The following is a 17,552-nucleotide window of genomic DNA, read 5'->3' as shown; positions in this document are numbered from 1 at the left end:
GGACACTGACGCGGGAAGGGAGAGGAGTAAGCCTTGTCCAAGGCCACGTGCACCCCCTGACGCATTGCCTGGTGGGCCTTCTGCTCCCCAGGTGCCAACAGGCTGCCCCAGTGTCTGCCTTGGGGTTCAAAGGCAGGAAGATCCCCACCGGGGAAGCTGCTCCCCTCTTTCCACTAGGGGGAAAGCCTTCCTGGGTGCACGGGGCACCTGTAGGAGGGATGAGGTGTGTGAGGCCCCAGCACTGGGCTTGGCACGTGGGTGCAATGGAGGAATGGGTCGCGGTAGAAGTGGGTTGGGGCTGTGCTGGTGGGGATGGCCACTTCACATCTGTGGCTGGGGCTGGGCTTTGGAAGTTGGGTTGGATTTGGCGAGGTGGCCGAGTGGTGTCTTTGGTGGATAATGTGTGGGAAAGGCCAAGGGATATTTCTGTGTAGACCCAAGAGGTCGTGTCTTGTCCATTCCTTATCTGTGTGGCCACAAGGATGTCCTTGGGAGGGTCCCCACCATCTGGGTCTTTTTCTGAGCTTTGGGCAAGGCTTCAGACCCCTTGAGGGCACAGTCTAGCCAACCATTCCAGGATCCGGGTTACCCAGCTGGGGTGTGCCCGCTCCCCAGCCACTCTCAAACATATGCTCACGCATATTCATACCATCAGCCATTCCACAGCCACCCCTGACCCTAACCCCCATCCCATCTTGGCCAATTTGGGGTGCTCCTCTGCTGTTTCAGAAACATCACCTCAGATGCCCTGAACCAGGTCTCTGGGAACCCAGAGTTCAGCAGGTGTATCTGCCAGTGTGTGTCCAGGCACACACAATCCATACACATCACACAGGAACACGTATCATATTCCCGACACCCACTGGTTTATACACTTGTGCATATACCCAGGTGCATCCCCACAGCTACGTGCTTGCTCATCCTCACGTACTCTCACACTGTAACTGTAAACTGCCATGCACACGCTCCTGTTCACACACCACTGCACTCACCCAGGCGAACTGGTGCACATGTGTGTTTTTACATGTAGGGCATCTTGCGTGCACATTCATTTACACCCAGGAGAGCATAGCCTCATATTCTGGGCATTGCACACAGACCCTCATGCACACTTTTGCATGTGCAGGGGTACCACCCCCTACCTGAATTGGCTTGGAATGATGGAGCAGGCTGCTCATTTCCATGTCCTGCCTTCATTCCGCAGTATTTCTTGAGCATTTATTGCCTACCAGACGCTGTGTTGGATGCTGGGGATTGAAGTGAGGAAAACTGACATGGTCCACCTCCCCCCCCCCCCCCCGCCCCGGGCAGGGGAGACAGACATTCTATAAAAGAGCACACAGATTTATGTTTGCAAATGTAAATGCTGGGAAGGAGCTTTTTTTGTCTGATGAAGGTTTACCTATAGCTTTGTGCTTTTAGATATACGATGATGGATGATGATAGTGATGTGTGGGGGGAGAGGGGCTTCTGGGGAGACGTGCTCTCTGAACTGTGACCAGGTGAAGGGCATTCCAGGCAGAATGAACAGCCTGGGCAATGGGGGAGAGCGTGGCATAATCAAGGATCATGGAGAAGGCAGTAGCGCTGAGAGCTGGGGAAGGATGTTAGAGAGGAGGAGGTGGGTGGGGTCGTTAGTAACCCCCCACCCACACCTCCACCCGAGACTCTCCCCACCCCTCTCTGCTCTCCCCACCCCTCTCTGCCCCGGGTCTGGGACCATTATCATCCCAACTTTACAGATGAGAAAACTGAGGCTGGGGGATTTAGGCAACATCCCAAGGGCATGAACTGGGCTTTGAATCCAGATTGTCTAGTTCCAGAATCTGTACTCTTAGCCCCTCAGTTGCCATGTTGCCCCTCTGAGGCCGAGAAGCCCAGGCTATGATTTAGTTGAACCCCTTTGCTTTATAGAGGAGGGAACGGAGGCCCAGAGAGGGGATGGGCAGCCCAAGGTCACATGGTGAGCAGATGGCCGAGGGTTCCGGCTCCCTTGCCACTCCCCAGCTGCATGACCTTGGGCAGGTTATACCTCTTTGAGCCTCAGTGAACCCAAAGAAGGGAGAGATTCTGTAGAAGCCAGGAGGATGGGGACCCTCGAGGGAAAGGAAGAAGCTGTAATTGAGAAGGGGGCTACGGGGGACCCTGGATATTTGCTTTATAAAAATTCATTAAGCTGTTGGTTGATGTTCTAAGTATCTTTCTGAATGTGTGTTATATTTTGAAATGATCACAGCATCTACCCGACAAGGTTGTTAGGAGGTGAGATGAGAAATGCTTGTAAAGCATCTGACAGTGCCTGGCAGGGAGGAAGTTAGTGCTCAGTAACTCCCATCATCATCATCATCATCATCTTTGTCATCATTACACATTATTTCACACTGACAGAAGGAGTTCCCTGTGGGGATGGAGCTGGGGATCCTCAGGGGAAAGAGAAGCGGGGAGGGGTGTGTGTTTGGAACCTCCAGATCATCCTCTAGCCCTGAGAAGGGTGTTGTGGCCCATTTCCCAGACGAGGACACTGAGGCTCCCAGAGAGAGGCACTGCCCTGGGTGCCTCAGGGCAGCTTCGGGAAGTTGGGGTGGAGGGAGCAGCATCCCAGCTGCCTTTGGCCAGGGCTTCCCCCCACCTCCCCGAGCCCCCTGCCCCCATCACAATGAAAACAGCCCCTCCCAAACCCCACAGGGCAGCGGAAACCAGCCTAATTGGATCCAGGACCCTCGGGAGCCCGGGTCCCCACAGGAAGTTCCCAGGAGCGAGTTTCCGAGGGTGGCCTGGCCAGGCCAGCAGGGGTCTTGGGAGTGGGATGGGGCGCAGCAGTTGAGGAGGGAAGAGGGGTCGCGAGAGGCAAATTGAGCTTGGGAGGCCCGAGGGGCCTGGGAGATGGGAAACCTCTGCCTCTCTCTCCTGGGCCAGGCCTTCCTTCTGGCCCCATGATGACCCATGTAATGAAAACCTTGACCACAGCCTCCCCTGCTCAGGGAACACCCATGGCTCCCCATGGCCTGTCATCCAAAGTACCTTAGCCCGGAACTCGGGCCCTTTATGAACTGCTGCCAAGCAGCTTTCCCTTCTTGCCCTGTGAGCTCTTGCACTGTGCGGGCACCAGACCTAACGTGGTGCTGTGTGCTTGTCTGCGTGGGCACCTCTTCCGCCCGGCTAGCTGTTCCACGGCTCCTCTCTTTTGAAATCCCCCCAACCTCCCCACCATCAGTAAGTCCCATCTTCCTGGAGTCTTTGTTCATCCTTGGATGGGATGAGCGCACCTTCCCCCACCAGCAGCCGGAGCTTGTTGCCTCTCCCTGGGGCAGGGGCCACGTTTGAGAAGCCTTTGCTTCCCAGGAAGCCCAGCAGTTGTCCGTACCCTTGCAAGCTCTGCTTGGAATGCCCTCCTGCCCCTTCGCTCTCCTGGCAGTCTTCTCAGTCTTCAAGGCCCGCCTGGAAAGTCTCCTGCTTGCTCAGTGAACGTTTATTGAGCACCTAGTGTATACCAGGCACTGGAGTCGTTACTATGTTGCCAGCCCTTGGCTTTGGGGTGGTTTTGGTGACTTTGTCCTCGTGGGTAACAGCTACCAAGAGAGAGGCCTGGAGGGAGTATTTAGAGGCGTGATACAAAAGTGGGTGGGCAGATTTTGCATGGGGCTGTGGCAGCAAATAACTGGGAAGCCCAGTTTCTATGGGGGGTTGGGGGTTAGTCAGAGAGTGACCTTTAAGCTGAGACCTGAAGGAAGAGCCAGGAAAGCTGTGGGGTCAGGGCGTGGGGATGTACCCAAGAGCCAGAGGGGCCCTGCTCTCGGGGAGCTCACAGCTTTCTTGGGGGCTTGGACAGACAAATTACCAGGCTGTTCAAGGAGGTGGGATCAGTGCTCTGGTGGGGGAAACCTAGGAGGCCAGGGAGCCCAGGGGAGAAGCGATAAACACAGCCTTGGAATGAGGTGGTGATCAGGAAGTTTCCCCGAAAGCAATGACCCTGAGCTGAGTTTCGATGGTTGATAAGAGGAACCTGGCAGGGGTCCAGCTGGGTGACGTGCCCCCCCCTTTCCCCCAAGATGGGCAGGCACAGCCTGCTCATAGGCTTGGTGGCACGGGAGAGCAACTCATTTGGGGGGAGCTGCAGGTGGTGTAGTGAGGCTGCAGAGAGGGGTGCTGTGGGCACATACCTGTTGGGAAGATTGGTTGGTGAAAAACCCTTGGCAAAGGCCCCTGGGTGCCAGGCTGGGGAGTTTGAACTGTACCCAAAAGTGATGGGAACTCAAGGGGGATTTTATGTCAGGCTTTCCCTCAGCCAGGTCCTCCCTGCCAAAGCTGTACCCGCCAGGCAGGAGCCCCTTCCCTCTTCTGCTTTCTGGGCTGGGGTCTTGGGTGGGGCTAGAGGCTCACCGTGGAACTTTAAGGAAGCCCTTGCCCGCTCTGAGCCCCTCCCTTGACCTTAGTAAACCTCTGGGCTTGAGGCCAGAAACCAATGTGGGGATTTTGTGACTTGCTCAGCCAAAACTCGCTGAACCTTTAATTTTTTATTAAAAGTGTTCCTTGAAAAGTCACATAACCACCCTGCAGAAAAATCAGAGAATAGGGAAATGAAATAAGCAAAACCCCACCCCCATTTCTGTCCTCATTCCAAGCCTAAAACATCACCACTGTTAGCATGTTGGTGTTTCTTCCACTTATATGTTATACAGATGTCGTAGTTCTAGCTCTCTCTCTAAAACTTTTGTCTTGCTTTTCCCCCCTGACTAATGTTGTATCATAAGGTTTTTAATCCTTCTTTCTAATGGATCTAGTGTCAGGGTAAAAAGTGTGGGTTCAGGAGCCCGGCTGCCTGGGGTTCAAACCCTGAACTTACTGCTTGACTTTGGGCAAGTTACCTAATATCTCTGTGCCTCAGTTACTTGTAGGGTTGATAGGAGTACTCAGTGATTCATTACAATGATGGTAAACATTGGCTATTATTAATGACTAGATACTATGTCACTATGTAACATGATTGGCAGAGCCATTCCCTATTGTTCAAAATTTTGGCTGTTTCAGGTTTTTTCTGTTGTTAAAAAAAAAAAAAAAGATGCAAGCAGCTTTATGCATAAAACTTTTTTCTATTTTTGGGTTCTTTCCCAGGGATAGATGACCAAGATTGGGACCATTAGGCCAGGAAGTCTGAAAATTTTTAGAGATCTTTACAGACATTGCCAGATTGCTTTCAAAAATGATTGTTCCAATTTACATTCCTACCAATAATGCATGAGAGTGCCAATTCACCATAGCCTCACCAGGATTGTGTATTACCATTTTCTTTTTCCTCCTCTTCTTCTTTCCTTCCCCTTTCCCTACCCCTTCTCCCTCTTCCTCCTCTTCTTTCTTTTTGCTATTTTAACAGGTGAAACCTTTTACTTTTCACTGTTAGGGAAGCTGAACCATTTTTCTGTGTTTATTAGCTGTTGATATCCTTTTGGGGTCTCATAGTCTTTACTGAGTACACACAGCCCCTGTCCAGATCAATCGGGAAGGCAAGGCTTAAATACAGGACACAGGGAACAGTGTAGCCAGCATGGGTGGAGGGGACTTTCCTCAATCCAGAAATGGCATCTTCAGTTTCCTCCACCTAGAGTCATTTGTTGGTTGATTGATTGATTGATTGATTGATTCAAACATTTCTCAGTTAGTGTGCAGGACTTAAAAGGCAGATGAGTCAGCCCTGACAGAGCTGATGTCCAGGGCAGAGATGGATGGGAAAACAGACAGAAAACGAAATGATAAATACTCCAATGGTGGAAATGCAGGGCACAAAGAGAACAGGGTTGAAGGACTGAACTAGTCCAGGTGGTGGAGGTGGAGCAGTCCTGGAAGGTTTTCAGGAGGAAGTGGCCTCTAAGCTGGAGCCTGAGGGATAAAATTGGAGTTAACTAGGTGAAATGGAGGAAGGAAGAGAGCTCCAGGGGGAGAAAGCAGCATGATTAATGGTGAGGCAGTAAGAAGGGAAGTAGAGCATTTGGGGATCTGGGAAATTCTCAGGTTGCCCAGGCAGAATGTGAGACATAGCAACCAGTGAGGTTAATGGGCTGAATATGCAAGTCCTAAGTAATCCAGACCTTACCTTGAAGGAAGTAGGGAGCCATGGAAGGTTCTAAGGGGAGGATTGCAATCGATTACAGAGACTATAGTAAGAGAATGAAATGGGGAAAGACAGTGAAGTAGGGAAACCTGTGAGGAAGCTCTTGTGGTTAGTAAGGCCGGAGCTGAAGGGGGCCTGCAGTAGGACAGAGGAGATAATGGAGACCCTCCCCTTTCTCCACCCTTTGGAACTCTAACTGGTTTCAAAGTGCAGATTGAGTGTCACCTCCTCCAGGCAGCCTCTCCTGCTGCTCCGCTTCCCTTGGTTGCACATCGCTTGAGGACAGGAGCTGGGCAGGGCCTGGCATGCTGCTGTCAATTGAGTGCCCACCAGCGGCTGACCTGGCCTCCCCCTGCTCCCCCATGCCTCCAGACCCTCCACCTGTTCCCCCCTTGGGCTAACAACCATTTTCTTTCTTTTTTTCTTTCTTTTTTTTTTAAAGAATAAATGTATTGTTTTCATCATAAAAGCAACTGAACTGACATTATAGAGAATTTGGAAATCAGAGAAACGAAGTCAAGAAAACATATCAGTCCCAGCCACCTCCCCCAGCACTCCTAGCTCCCTCCGGGTGTGGCTCCCTGCAGCTTTCTTTTTCTGATGCAGGTTTTTATTTTTGCCTCTCTCTAATCACAGTGTCCAGGCAGTTTTGGGTCCCGCTGTCTCCTGTTGGCCTTGTTGGGAGTTAGTTCCCACATAGCTGTGGGGTCTGGGAAGTTCTCTTAGTTAACGTCTGTGGGCTCGTCTGGGGCTGGGACATAAGCTGCAGTGGGCAAGGCTGGTCACATTCCACCTGGGCTGCCTGTCTTCTTTGTGTCCCTGTGTCCAGGTCGGGCCTTCCCAGGTGTCAGGGCTTGATACCTTGTGTCCCCCTCTCCCAGTACCCCTTTGTGGAGTTTGCTGGGCTGGCCTCAGAGGCCATCCTCTTAGGAAAGGGTGCTGGGAAGACCTGGTTTCAAATCCAAACTCAGCTCTGAGCCATCAGGCAAGTTACTTAACCTCTCTGGGCCTCAGCTTCCTCATCTGTACAGTGGATCTATTGAGGCAGTACTATTGTGGATGTAAAATGCCCCGACGAAGTTCCTAGCCCATTGTAAGTGTTCAGGAAAAGGTAGTTGATTTGTTGTACTTTTTCTTTTTACAAAGAGTTTCTGGGACCACCTTGAGCTAGATGCTGGGAAAGACAGAGATGAGTGAGTGCCACTCCCATGTGTGAAGAGCTCAGGGTCTGGGAGAGAAGACACCCAGGGAAACAGATAATCACACCAGGATGTGATCAGCCCTGGAGTGCTGGATCAGGCCTGAGTGGGTGGTGACCTCACTCCATCACTTGCTAGCTGTGTGACTTTGGGCAAGTTGGTCAGCCTCTCTGAACTGCAGGTTCTTCTGTTAAATGCAGATCTCACAGGATCACTGGGAAGATGCTGTGACATGGTGCATATGACGTACTCAGCACAATGCCTGGCACATAGTTGAAATCAGTGGTGGCTGCCATTTTATTATTATTATTGTTATTATTATTCCCATATACAAGGTGCTGTTGGGAATACAGAGGAAGTGACTGGCTGGGGGTTCAGGGAAAGCTCCGTAGAAGAGGGAACACTTGAGCTGGGTCTTGAAGGATGAGTAGAAGTTCACCAAGTGGGAAAGGACCCTCTAGGTAAGGAGCCTGTGATTCCAGGTTAAAATCTGTCAATGAGGGGTTTGTTCTTTGGGGGATTAAGACACCATGTTCATCCCACCTTCCCCGAGTGGCCCTCACCGCCTGCAGCAGAAGCCAGCAGGCTTGGCTGAGGGGCAGTGAAGGGTCTTGGGGTCCATCCTGGAGGAGGCATGTGCTCACCCTCTGTAACTGCACCCATCTGTGCCTCCAGTCCCGGTGGCTGTTCCTGCTCACAGTAGTTGCTGCATCCCTGTCTGTCCATGATTGGGGCCACAGGTCTGTGCCTGTCCTGTGTGTCTGGGTTGGTGCTGTCTGTCTGCATGTTCCTGTGGCTGTGCTTGTCTGGGTGGGCATCCAGAGGACCTCCCAGGCCCCACTGTGGGGGTAGCGGGGGGACTTGCATGCTTCCTTGGCCTGCAGCTCTGACCAGATGGTCAGGCCTCATGTCCCTGGCCTCCAGGACCTAGCGCTGGTCTCTCCTCTCTGCCTGGGTGCAGCCCCAGCCTCTTCTCACCTTCTTCCTGCAGGGGCCTCCTAACGGGTTCTTCCACTGCCCCCTCTCCTGGCCTCTCCAGTCCCTTCTGCACTCAGCAGAGGGGCCTTTCTAAGCCACAAGTTCAGTCCCATCACCCCCTGCTTCAAGTTCAGACTCCAAGCCTACAGCTTAGGAACCCACGTTCTAGGTCTGGCCCTAGCTCATGGCTCCAGCCTCGGTGCCCATCTCCCAGTCCACACTGGAATCCTCATGGTCCTCACAACCCCCTGGGCCTTGGCTTGAGCTGCTGCTTCTGCCAGGAATGTTCCCCAGTCCTTCTGTGCGTGGCTAACTCCCACTCATCCTTTAAGACCCAAGGCAGGGATCACCTCTCCTGGGAAGGCCTCCTGATTGTCTTTCCAGGCTGGGTCTGGGCTGCCCATCCTTTACCTGGAGGGCGGGAGCAAGTGACTTTCCCAAGATCACATGGCTGGTGAGTTGGGGCCAAGATCCGGGCCCAGGTGTTTTGGGCTCCTGGTGAGGTGGTAGTGACTAGGACTCAGGAGGCCACTGTGGAGGAGGAAAGGAGTGGGTGGGTTTGAGAGAGATTTTGGAAATGGAATCCTGTAGCCGGTAGTGGATCTGAAGCGGGAGGGGTGGGTGGGGGTAGTTGTGGATGACTCGGGTGTCAGTGTTAGGAGCATGTGGCAGATGGAGACACACTGCTTGGAGCTGGGGATGACTAGAGTAGCTGCATGTCTGAGGGAAAGGCAGGTCCAGCTTAGGCCTACGGAGTCTGAGCAGCCCATGAGACAGCCATGTGGAGGAAGCAAGGAGCAGTTGGAGAAGGGGGCTGGAGCTCCAGGGAAAGTCCTGGCTTGGGAGTGGAGACTTGGGAGTTGGCTGGTACTTAGAGTCCTGGAGTGGATGGGCCACCCAGGGACTGAGGCCAGTGGGAGAGAAGAGGCTTCCACCCAACCCTGAGGTTGAGTTCAACCCCTGGGGAGGGTGGGATGCAGGCTGAGCCATGAAGGAGGTCAAGGAGATGAGGCCGGAGAGGAGGAGGAGCCCTGGGGTCACGGCACACAGGGCATCTCAAAGGAGGAAGGGCCTGGAAGATGGCCCATCGGCTTTGACCATGTGGAGCTCATTGGCGGTGCCAGGGAGGTCTCATAGATGGCTGTTCTGCTTTGCAGAAGCTTGCGGGTCACGGGTCTGCTTCCTCTGCTTAGCCGGGGGCTGGGCTGGTCCCATTTGCCTCAGGTGCCCCAGCACCAGCTCCTTGTTTGGCCCAGAGGATGTGTCCAAAACTAATGGGTGGACGGAAGGATGGGTGGACAGGTCAGCTGTCAGCCGAATGCTGTTTTCAGAGCCAGATCTAGGTGGTGTTTCATTCATCCATCCACCCACCCACCCAACTTTTTTCACCTTTTAGAGCAAGAAAAACAGGATGACAGCTTGTTTGCCTCACTGCAAGGACCAAGGCTGGGTGTCTCAGGGCTCAGAGCACAGTCTTGGCTTCTGTCTGATGTTTGGCCCTGTGCAGTCTGCGTGTCCTGTCTGATCACTGGCTTGTCTTCTCTGCCCAGTCCTGGGGTGGACACTCAGCTCCAGCCCGCCTGGCTCCTGCCTCCTCCCTGCCCTGGGCACTTGCCTCAGTCTTCTTTCTTGGTCCCCTCTGCTTCATCATTCCCTGGGCCCAGCACACTCCCTGAGGCCTGTACCACCACCACCATCCCAGCATCTTAGCATGACTTTCGAGGCCCTGCTGACGGGCTTCTCTTTTACCTCCTGGGGCTCTGATGAGGATGCCCTTGGGTACCGAAGAGCTCTGGAAATAGTCAACATTGTTGGATAATGGTGGGGGATTGTCTTTAAAATTCTGAGTATTATTTCTTCATTTATTCTTTCCATCATGCAACCCCCGTTATTGATAACCTTGGACCTGGGTGTGAGGGATACCGGGATGAATGAGACAATCATTTCCAATTTCCAGACCCGTGGGCAGCGCCTCAGCTCCCCTTCCTCCAGTCCTGGAGCCCCCTCACCCCTGACTTTACAGCTTAGTCTTCTCCAAGTTTTCCCCTGGGTGAATGGGTGCCCGCCTATGGGGTCGTGGTTGTGCTATCCTAAGTCAGGGCATGTTCACAAGTCCACAGTCAGGAGGCCCTGTCCTTCCCCTGAACAGCTAAAGAACTCAAGAGCTGGACTTTGGAAGTAGGCAGATTAGAGTGGGAATCCTAACTCTCTGCTTACTTGCTGTGTGACCCTGAGCAAGTCACTCCACCTCTCTGAACTTCACTTTCTTTGATTGTAAAATGGGGATGACAAGAATACCTGCCTTCCAGTGTCAGTGTGCCTTCACAAGGTAGGCACCTGATAAATAGCATTCCCTCACTGTTCTTATTGTTTTGGGGTCTTTCTGAGAAATGATTCTGGAGCAGGGTGTCTGGAGCAGTCAGGGAAAACTCCAGGCAGAGGTGGTTCTTGTGTTGGGCTGTAAGAGGAGGGCAGGAATTGGATGGGTAGAAGAAAGGGCGTTCTGTGGATGCCTGTGGGCAGGGGGCCATTAGAAGGCAGGGGCTGCCCCAGAGGAGGGTGCTGTGACCCCCAGCCTGGCCAGCCCCAGATCCAGACTGGCCTCCAGGCTGGGAGTGAAGGGCGAGGTCTTTTGCATACAGGTATTGAGCCATTTGCGTGTGGGTATTTCCTCAACCAAGGACTTAGGGTTAGGGTTTGCAAAGCAAATTCCCCGGAGGAACTGGGTCGAGCAAATCTGATTTCTAGTTGACTCTGTGGCACCTTAGCCCTGTGGTCTTGGACAGGTCTCTTCCCCTTCAAGCTTGATACTTCAGCTATAAAATGGGGGTTATAAAATTTCTCCTGTACCTTCTTTTCAAATAGAGTTAATAGATAATTCATATAAAAGTATGTTGTTAAAGCATTGAGATTAGGTTTTGTCCTTATTGAGGGTTTTCTCCTGAGATCTTCTGTCTGCAATTCCAGTAGGGGCTTCTCAGGCTCATAGGACCAGGAAAAGAGGTTGAAGGCACTTGATTTTGGCCTTTCTTGTCAAAATTAACAATTTCATTTAAGTAACGGTACAGGTTAGGTAAGTAATTTCTGCAAGAGAGGGATAAATTCGAGCAGTCTGAGAGGGAGCAAGACTTAATGGAATACCTCAGCACAGCATGGTGCCTGTAAGTCACTTCTGACTTGTTCTGGGGTCGCAGGCAGACGCACCCTCCGAGGGACTGAGCTAGCTCTGAAGGCCCGGCGCTGACACTGCTCCCTGCGAAACGGCCTTCCGACCCGGCAGGCCTGCCGGGGACACACTTTGACTAAAGGGCCCCAGACCGCCCTAGCTTCAGGCCTCCCCGCCCCCTCCTTAAGCACGATGATCTCAGGCGAGTCAGCGTAGGTGAAGTGCGGCACACGGCCATGCTGCTTTCTTGAGAACAAGGTACCGGAAGTAAAAGTTCGTGGGTCAAAGGGCAGTAATCACTTGGGGCTCCATAAATCATCTTGGCAAATTGCCCTTCAGAAAGGCTGTATCTGGTGACCCCAAGTTGCCCCCTTGTTCTGATGAGGATGTCTGTATTCAAGGGGCAGAGGGCCGGGGCAGCCAGTTGCCCCCTCTGTGGCCCCTCACACAGTTGTCCCCAGGACTCCCCAGCTGCAGGGGCTTCTGTGTGGCATCCATGGGTCCACGAACCTTCCAGCTTAGGGTCGTCCTGGGGGGTGGGGATTGGTCTAAGCATCCGGGTGCTGGGGTGCAGGGAGCATGTGACCTTTGCCCTGAGGGGCCCACTGAGGGAGACACTGAATTCCAGGCTCTTCAGCCTGGAGTTGTGGTTCCCTGGGCCGGGTGGGAGGTCTGCTCTGCTGCAGGGCTGCGGATCCCACGGGCGTAGGGACCCCGGACACTGGCCTGGACTTGAGTGGGCATAGCTGACGGGAGCTCACCCCTCGCCGGTGGGGAGGGCTCTCTTCCCTGTGACAGTCGCTCTCTCCCCGCAGGATGGCCGAGCCTCGATTTAACAACCCCTACTTCTGGCCCCCTCCTCCCACCATGCCCAGCCAGGTAAGATCGAGCGTCGTCGCCCCTCCGGCTGCTCTACCCACATGGGCGCTGCTTGGCTTTGTCCCCAAGGCTTTGGCTGGGCCTGCGGGACGAGGGGCTCGCGGGTGGGCCGGCGGGCCCGGGGAGGGGCCGGGCGCGGCCCAGGCACCCTCAGCCCCTCGCCTCTCCCGCGCGCAGCTGGACAACCTGGTCCTGATTAACAAGATCAAGGAGCAGCTGATGGCGGAGAAGATCCGGCCGCCTCACCTGCCGCCCACCTCGGCGTCGTCGCAGCAGCCGCTGCTGGTGCCGCCGGCGCCCGCCGAGAGCAGCCAGGCCGTCATGTCCCTGCCCAAGCTGCAGCAGGTGCCCGGGCTGCACCCGCAGGCCGTGCCGCAGCCCGACGTGGCGCTGCACGCGCGGCCGGCCACCAGCACTGTCACAGGTACCGTGGGCCCGCGGGGCGGGAGAGTGGGCGGGGACTGAGGCAGTGGGCGGAGACCCGGGAGGCTGGGCGGGAGCTGGGGAAAACTGGGACCCAGTGGGGGAGGGGCAGGTTTGGGTGGGGGTACTAGGACTGGTCCAGGTGAGGACTGGGCAGGCGGGTCCTGGAGGGAAGCTCAGGGTTGCCGGGCTGGTCAGACCGGCCACAACCACCAGATTTCCTCCCTCTCTGTACTGGGAGGACGCCCCCAGCCCCCATGGGGAGAGAATGGGTCACTTCTCCCTGGGGGCTCACCGCGCACCGGGGAAGCCAAGCCAACGTAAAGCACTTTGGGAATCCAGAGAAGACCCCTGACCAGACTTGGGGAATGAAAAGAGACTTCCTTGGAGGAGACCAGTATGCATGTGTTGGAGTCAAATCTAAGGAAGTGGAGCAGGAAGAGGGAACGGCATGTGCAAAGGGAGTGGGTGCGTAGAAAGCCAGAATAGGACCGTCTGTCTGGGATGAGGAGGGCCAAAAGATAATAGTAATAGCAGCTAACTCCTGTTGAGCATTGCAGTGTGTTTACCAGTATTCAGCCGTTGCTCCCAGCAGCCCTGTGAGGTGGGTGCTGTTAGTATTAGGTTGAACCAGTTTTAATCCTTTTGCTATACATAGTTATGCTGAGGCTAGAGAGGGAGCAGGCACCCGGTTATGAAAAGCCCTGGGGGCCACCCTAAGCAGTTTGGACTTTGGGCTTTGCCCATTGCTTTGGCAGTGGAGAGCCATGGAAGATTTTTAAGTGAGGAGGGAAGTGCTCAGAAATGGGTTTGGAAAGCTGAGTCTGGCTGTGACATGGTGGTGGGGTGGATGGGGGACCGGTGTGGATGCAGGGGAATCTGCTGGAGATGATGGTGGCTTGGACAAGGCAGTGGCCGTGGGGATGGAGAGAAGTGGACAATCCTGAGGGACACTGAGGAAGAAGAGAGGACAGGGTTTGGTGCTGGGCTGGGTGTAGGGGCTTGAGGAGTGGGAGGAGGAGAGGGAGACTCCCAGGTTTCTGGCCTGGGCATGGGCACTGCTTCTGGGACAGGGTTACAGGAGGAGGACTGGGTTGGGGGAAAGATGTGGCTCGGTTTTGGACAGGTTGGGGTGCCGGGGGAACATCCTGGGGTGGTGTCAAGAGGCTGAAGCTACCTGATGCCCACCTCAGAAACTAGGGGACAGGTTTTTCCCAGAGGCCACTGTGGCCAGGCCTTGTTCCTCCCTTGCTCACCTGCTGCCAGCCAGGAGACCTCCTTCCCTCCCTCCCTCCCTCCCTCTCTCTCACCCGCCTTCTCTCAGAGATGCCCAAGAATTATGGGGCCTGGTGGGCTCCCCACCTCCCTCCCCCACCCAGGCCCTAGCCACACTCTGCACATTCCCCATTATGATGATTGTATTGAATTTATTTTTTTCATTATGAAAGTAACATTTAAAAAGTAATATAAGCATATTAAAAAAATTTGGAAAAAAGAGAAACCAAGAGAAAAAACAATCACTTATAATCCCCAGCTCCTAACGCAGCAGCTTAGAGAGCTTTTTGGTCCATTTTCTTCCTTTCCCACCTTTTTTGTTAGTTTTTTTAAAATATATGCTTGTGTTTTCCTGAGCTTTTGGTAGTGCTGTATGCATGACTTTAATTTGCTTTTCCTAGTCACCATTTTATCATAAACATATTTAAAAGATTCTTTGTTATAAAGGTAATATATAGTAATTATAGAAAATGTGGAAAATTGCAGACTAGCTGAAAGGAGAAAATATTAGCCTGAGTCCTACGATTGTTAGCATTTTAATATGTTCTCTCCGTAATTTATTTTATTTTATCCTTTAATTCCAGATGTGAAAGGTGGATGAATTTGCCAGGTACAGTCAAATAATAGAGAAGCAGATAGACAAAAATATGAAAATCTCTCTTAACCAAAAATTTTTTCTCCCTCCCCAGAGAGCACCACAGAGTTAGCAGTTTGTTGTGTCTCTTGGCTCTATCCTTTGTCCATTTACGCACCAGATAGTGTCCTACATGCATACGTAGTTTGGGTGTGGGGTTTTGAGTTTTTCTTTTTTTTTTTTTTTTAACATAAATGGATTCATACTGCCTGTGATTTGCTTTTGTCACTTGACAGCACATTGCGGCATCCCTTCTATGCCGTTGAATTATATCTGTCTGATTTTAGTGGCTCCATGATCCTCCGTAATGAGGATGGGTCCCTGTTGACACAGCCCCTTCTGAGGAAAAGTGGGTGGTGTCCAGTTTTATCTGATCACAATTTTGTCCAGAAGATCTGTGTTCACAGACCTTTGTGCTCATGAACAAATATTTATTTTTATTTTTTTTCCAAATATTTCTCTAGAGTAGATTTCTCAAAGTAGAATTGCTTGGCCAAAAGTTATGTACATTTAAAATGTTATTGGCCACTGCCCAATTGTTCTCTGTTAAAATTGCACAAATGTGCACTCCCACCAGCAGTGTATGAGAGGTGTTTATTTCTCTAAAACATGCTTTTGCAGGCTCTGGTTATTATCTTTTTTGGCACACAGATTTTGGGTTTCTTTTTTTTAAAAAAAATAACAGGAGACCAACAACCGAGTTTAAACCACATAATAGATAACATTTTCATCTCCTTTTTTTCTACTTAACCTCCTATTGTAAATATGTTTCTAGTTCCCTCATTCTTCTAAATAATTTTTTCATTAGAGAAGTTGTAGATCTACAGAAAAATCATGCAAAAAATACAGTTCCCATATTACCCACCCATTAACACTTTGCATTAGTGTGATACCTTTGTTACAGTTGATGAAAGTACATTATAATTGTACTATTAACTATAGTCCATAGTCCATTAGGGTTCACTGTGTTGTACAGTTCTGTGGATTTTTTTTTTTTTTTTTTAGATTTTTTTCTAGTAATATTTAGACAACCTAAAATTTCCCCTTTTAGCCACATTCAAATATATAATTCAGTGGTGTTATATTCACAGTGTTGTGCTACCATCACCACCATCCATTACCAAAACTTTTCCGTCACCCCAAACAGAAATTCTGTACTAAGTAAACATTAACTCTCCATTCCCTACCCCCATCGCGCCCCTGGTAACCTGTCTTCTTGTTTTTGACTCTATGAATTTGCTTATTCTGATTATTTCACATATCTGTGAGATCATTCAATATTTCCCCTTTTTAGTCTGGCTTTTTTCACTCAACATGATGTCTTCAAGGTTCCTCCATGTTGTCACATGTATCAGAACTTCATTCTTTTTACAGCTAAATAATGTTTCATTGGATACACCACATTTTGTTTATCCGTTCATCAGTTGATGAAAAGATGGGTTGCTTCCATCTTTTTGGCAATTGTGAATAATGCCATTATGAGCATTAGTTTGCAAATATCTGTTTGAGTCCCTGCATTCAGTTCTTTTGAGTATATACCTAGAAGTGGGATTGCTGAGTCATATAGTAAATCTATACTGTACTTAACTTTCTGGGAAACCTCCAAACCGTTTTTCACATTGGCTGCACCACTTTACATTCGTCCCAATAATGCACAAGTTTTTCTATTTCTCCACATCCTCTCCAACACTTATTTTCCATTTTTTAAATAATAGCCATTCTAGTGGGTGTTAAAATGGTATCTCATTGTGGTTTTGATTTGTATTTCTCTAATAGCTGATATGTTGAGCATCTTTTCATATGCTTTTTGGCTATCTGTATATCTTCTTTGGAGAAATATCTATTCAAGTCTTTTGCCTATGTTATAATTGGCTTCTTTGTAGTTCCCTTATTTTTTAAAGAATAACTTTTGTTACAGATGTAACAAAATGTCCGTCATCAAATAATTAGAAATTACAGTTAAATTGTGTTTTAGAAGCATATCTTCATTTTTAATGGTTGGCTAATGAGGAGATTGATCAAAATTTACTGTATCCTTCCCTGATGTTGTACAGTCAGTTGCCTCTAACTTTTTGCTATAGGAAATAACACAGTAGTGAACCCCTTTGTGCCTCAGGTGTTTTTTGTGGTTTGAATTACTTCCAAAGTGCCTCTGTTATCTAATTCAATTTTAGCATTAAGTTTTCTAAGGAATCTTACACATACACAAGCTCTCACTTAGTTATCCCTGGGTAGTAACTTAGGAATGGGTGGGCTCAGAGAGGCTGTGTGACCTGCCAAAGCCACACAGCTTGGCGGTTGGGGAGGGCTGGGAGCTGAGCAGGCCCCTCCAGCTGCCTCTCACCCCCTCCCCGCCTGATCTCCGCAGGTCTGGGGCTCTCCTCGCGGACCCCGGCTGTGAGCACGTCGGAGTCAAGCGTGGGTACGGGGAGCAGCACCCCATCCACACCCACCACCACCAGCCAGAGTCGCCTCATCGCCTCGTCCCCCACCCTCATCTCAGGGATCACCAGCCCCCCCCTCCTGGACTCCATCAAGACAATCCAGGGCCACGGCCTGCTTGGCCCCACAAAGTCTGAGCGCGGCCGAAAAAAGATCAAGGCGGAGAACCCAGGCGGGCCGCCCGTCCTTGTTGTCCCCTACCCCATCCTGGCCTCGGGCGAGACCGCCAAGGAGGGCAAGACGTACAGGTGGGGGCCTCGGCGGGAGGGGTCGGGCTGGGCGCCCAGGGCTGCCCTAGGATCCCAGCAGTCCCGCCTGGAAAACGGGGGCTGGGGTGGGGGAGGAGGGAATGAGAGGGGTGGGGCCAAAGTCTGAAGGGGCGGGGTCTTCCAGCAAACTCCACCCACAGCCCAGGCCACCTCTGGACCGAAGGGAGGGTAACAGCCCTTG

At 51.6% G+C, this 17,552-nt stretch overlaps 1 protein-coding gene across 4 annotated transcripts in view; it reads left to right on the top strand.

The window, feature by feature from the left end:
• Positions 1-17,552, top strand: part of ZNF362 (zinc finger protein 362) — a 37,495-nt gene that overhangs the window by 5,854 nt on the left and 14,089 nt on the right. Inside the window, exons 1-5 of one of the 4 annotated variants that reach the window (XM_037827807.1) lie at positions 9,394-10,612; positions 11,478-11,707; positions 12,265-12,328; positions 12,506-12,752; positions 17,029-17,350. In XM_037827807.1, the coding sequence (XP_037683735.1) occupies positions 12,266-12,328; positions 12,506-12,752; positions 17,029-17,350 (632 nt within the window). In that variant the 5' untranslated portion in view covers positions 9,394-10,612; positions 11,478-11,707; position 12,265. Of the gene's footprint in view, positions 1-7,667; positions 7,767-9,393; positions 10,613-11,139; positions 11,708-12,264; positions 12,329-12,505; positions 12,753-17,028; positions 17,351-17,552 lie in introns of those variants that run through there. The other 3 variants (XM_037827804.1, XM_037827806.1, XM_037827805.1) reach the window with 3 other exon arrangements.

Source organism: Choloepus didactylus, chromosome 2 (genome assembly GCF_015220235.1).
Source record: "Choloepus didactylus isolate mChoDid1 chromosome 2, mChoDid1.pri, whole genome shotgun sequence".
Lineage (NCBI taxonomy): Eukaryota > Metazoa > Chordata > Mammalia > Pilosa > Megalonychidae > Choloepus > Choloepus didactylus.
The sequence above is the reverse complement of the archived record's forward strand: the minus strand, read 5'-3'. Positions and strand labels throughout refer to the sequence as shown.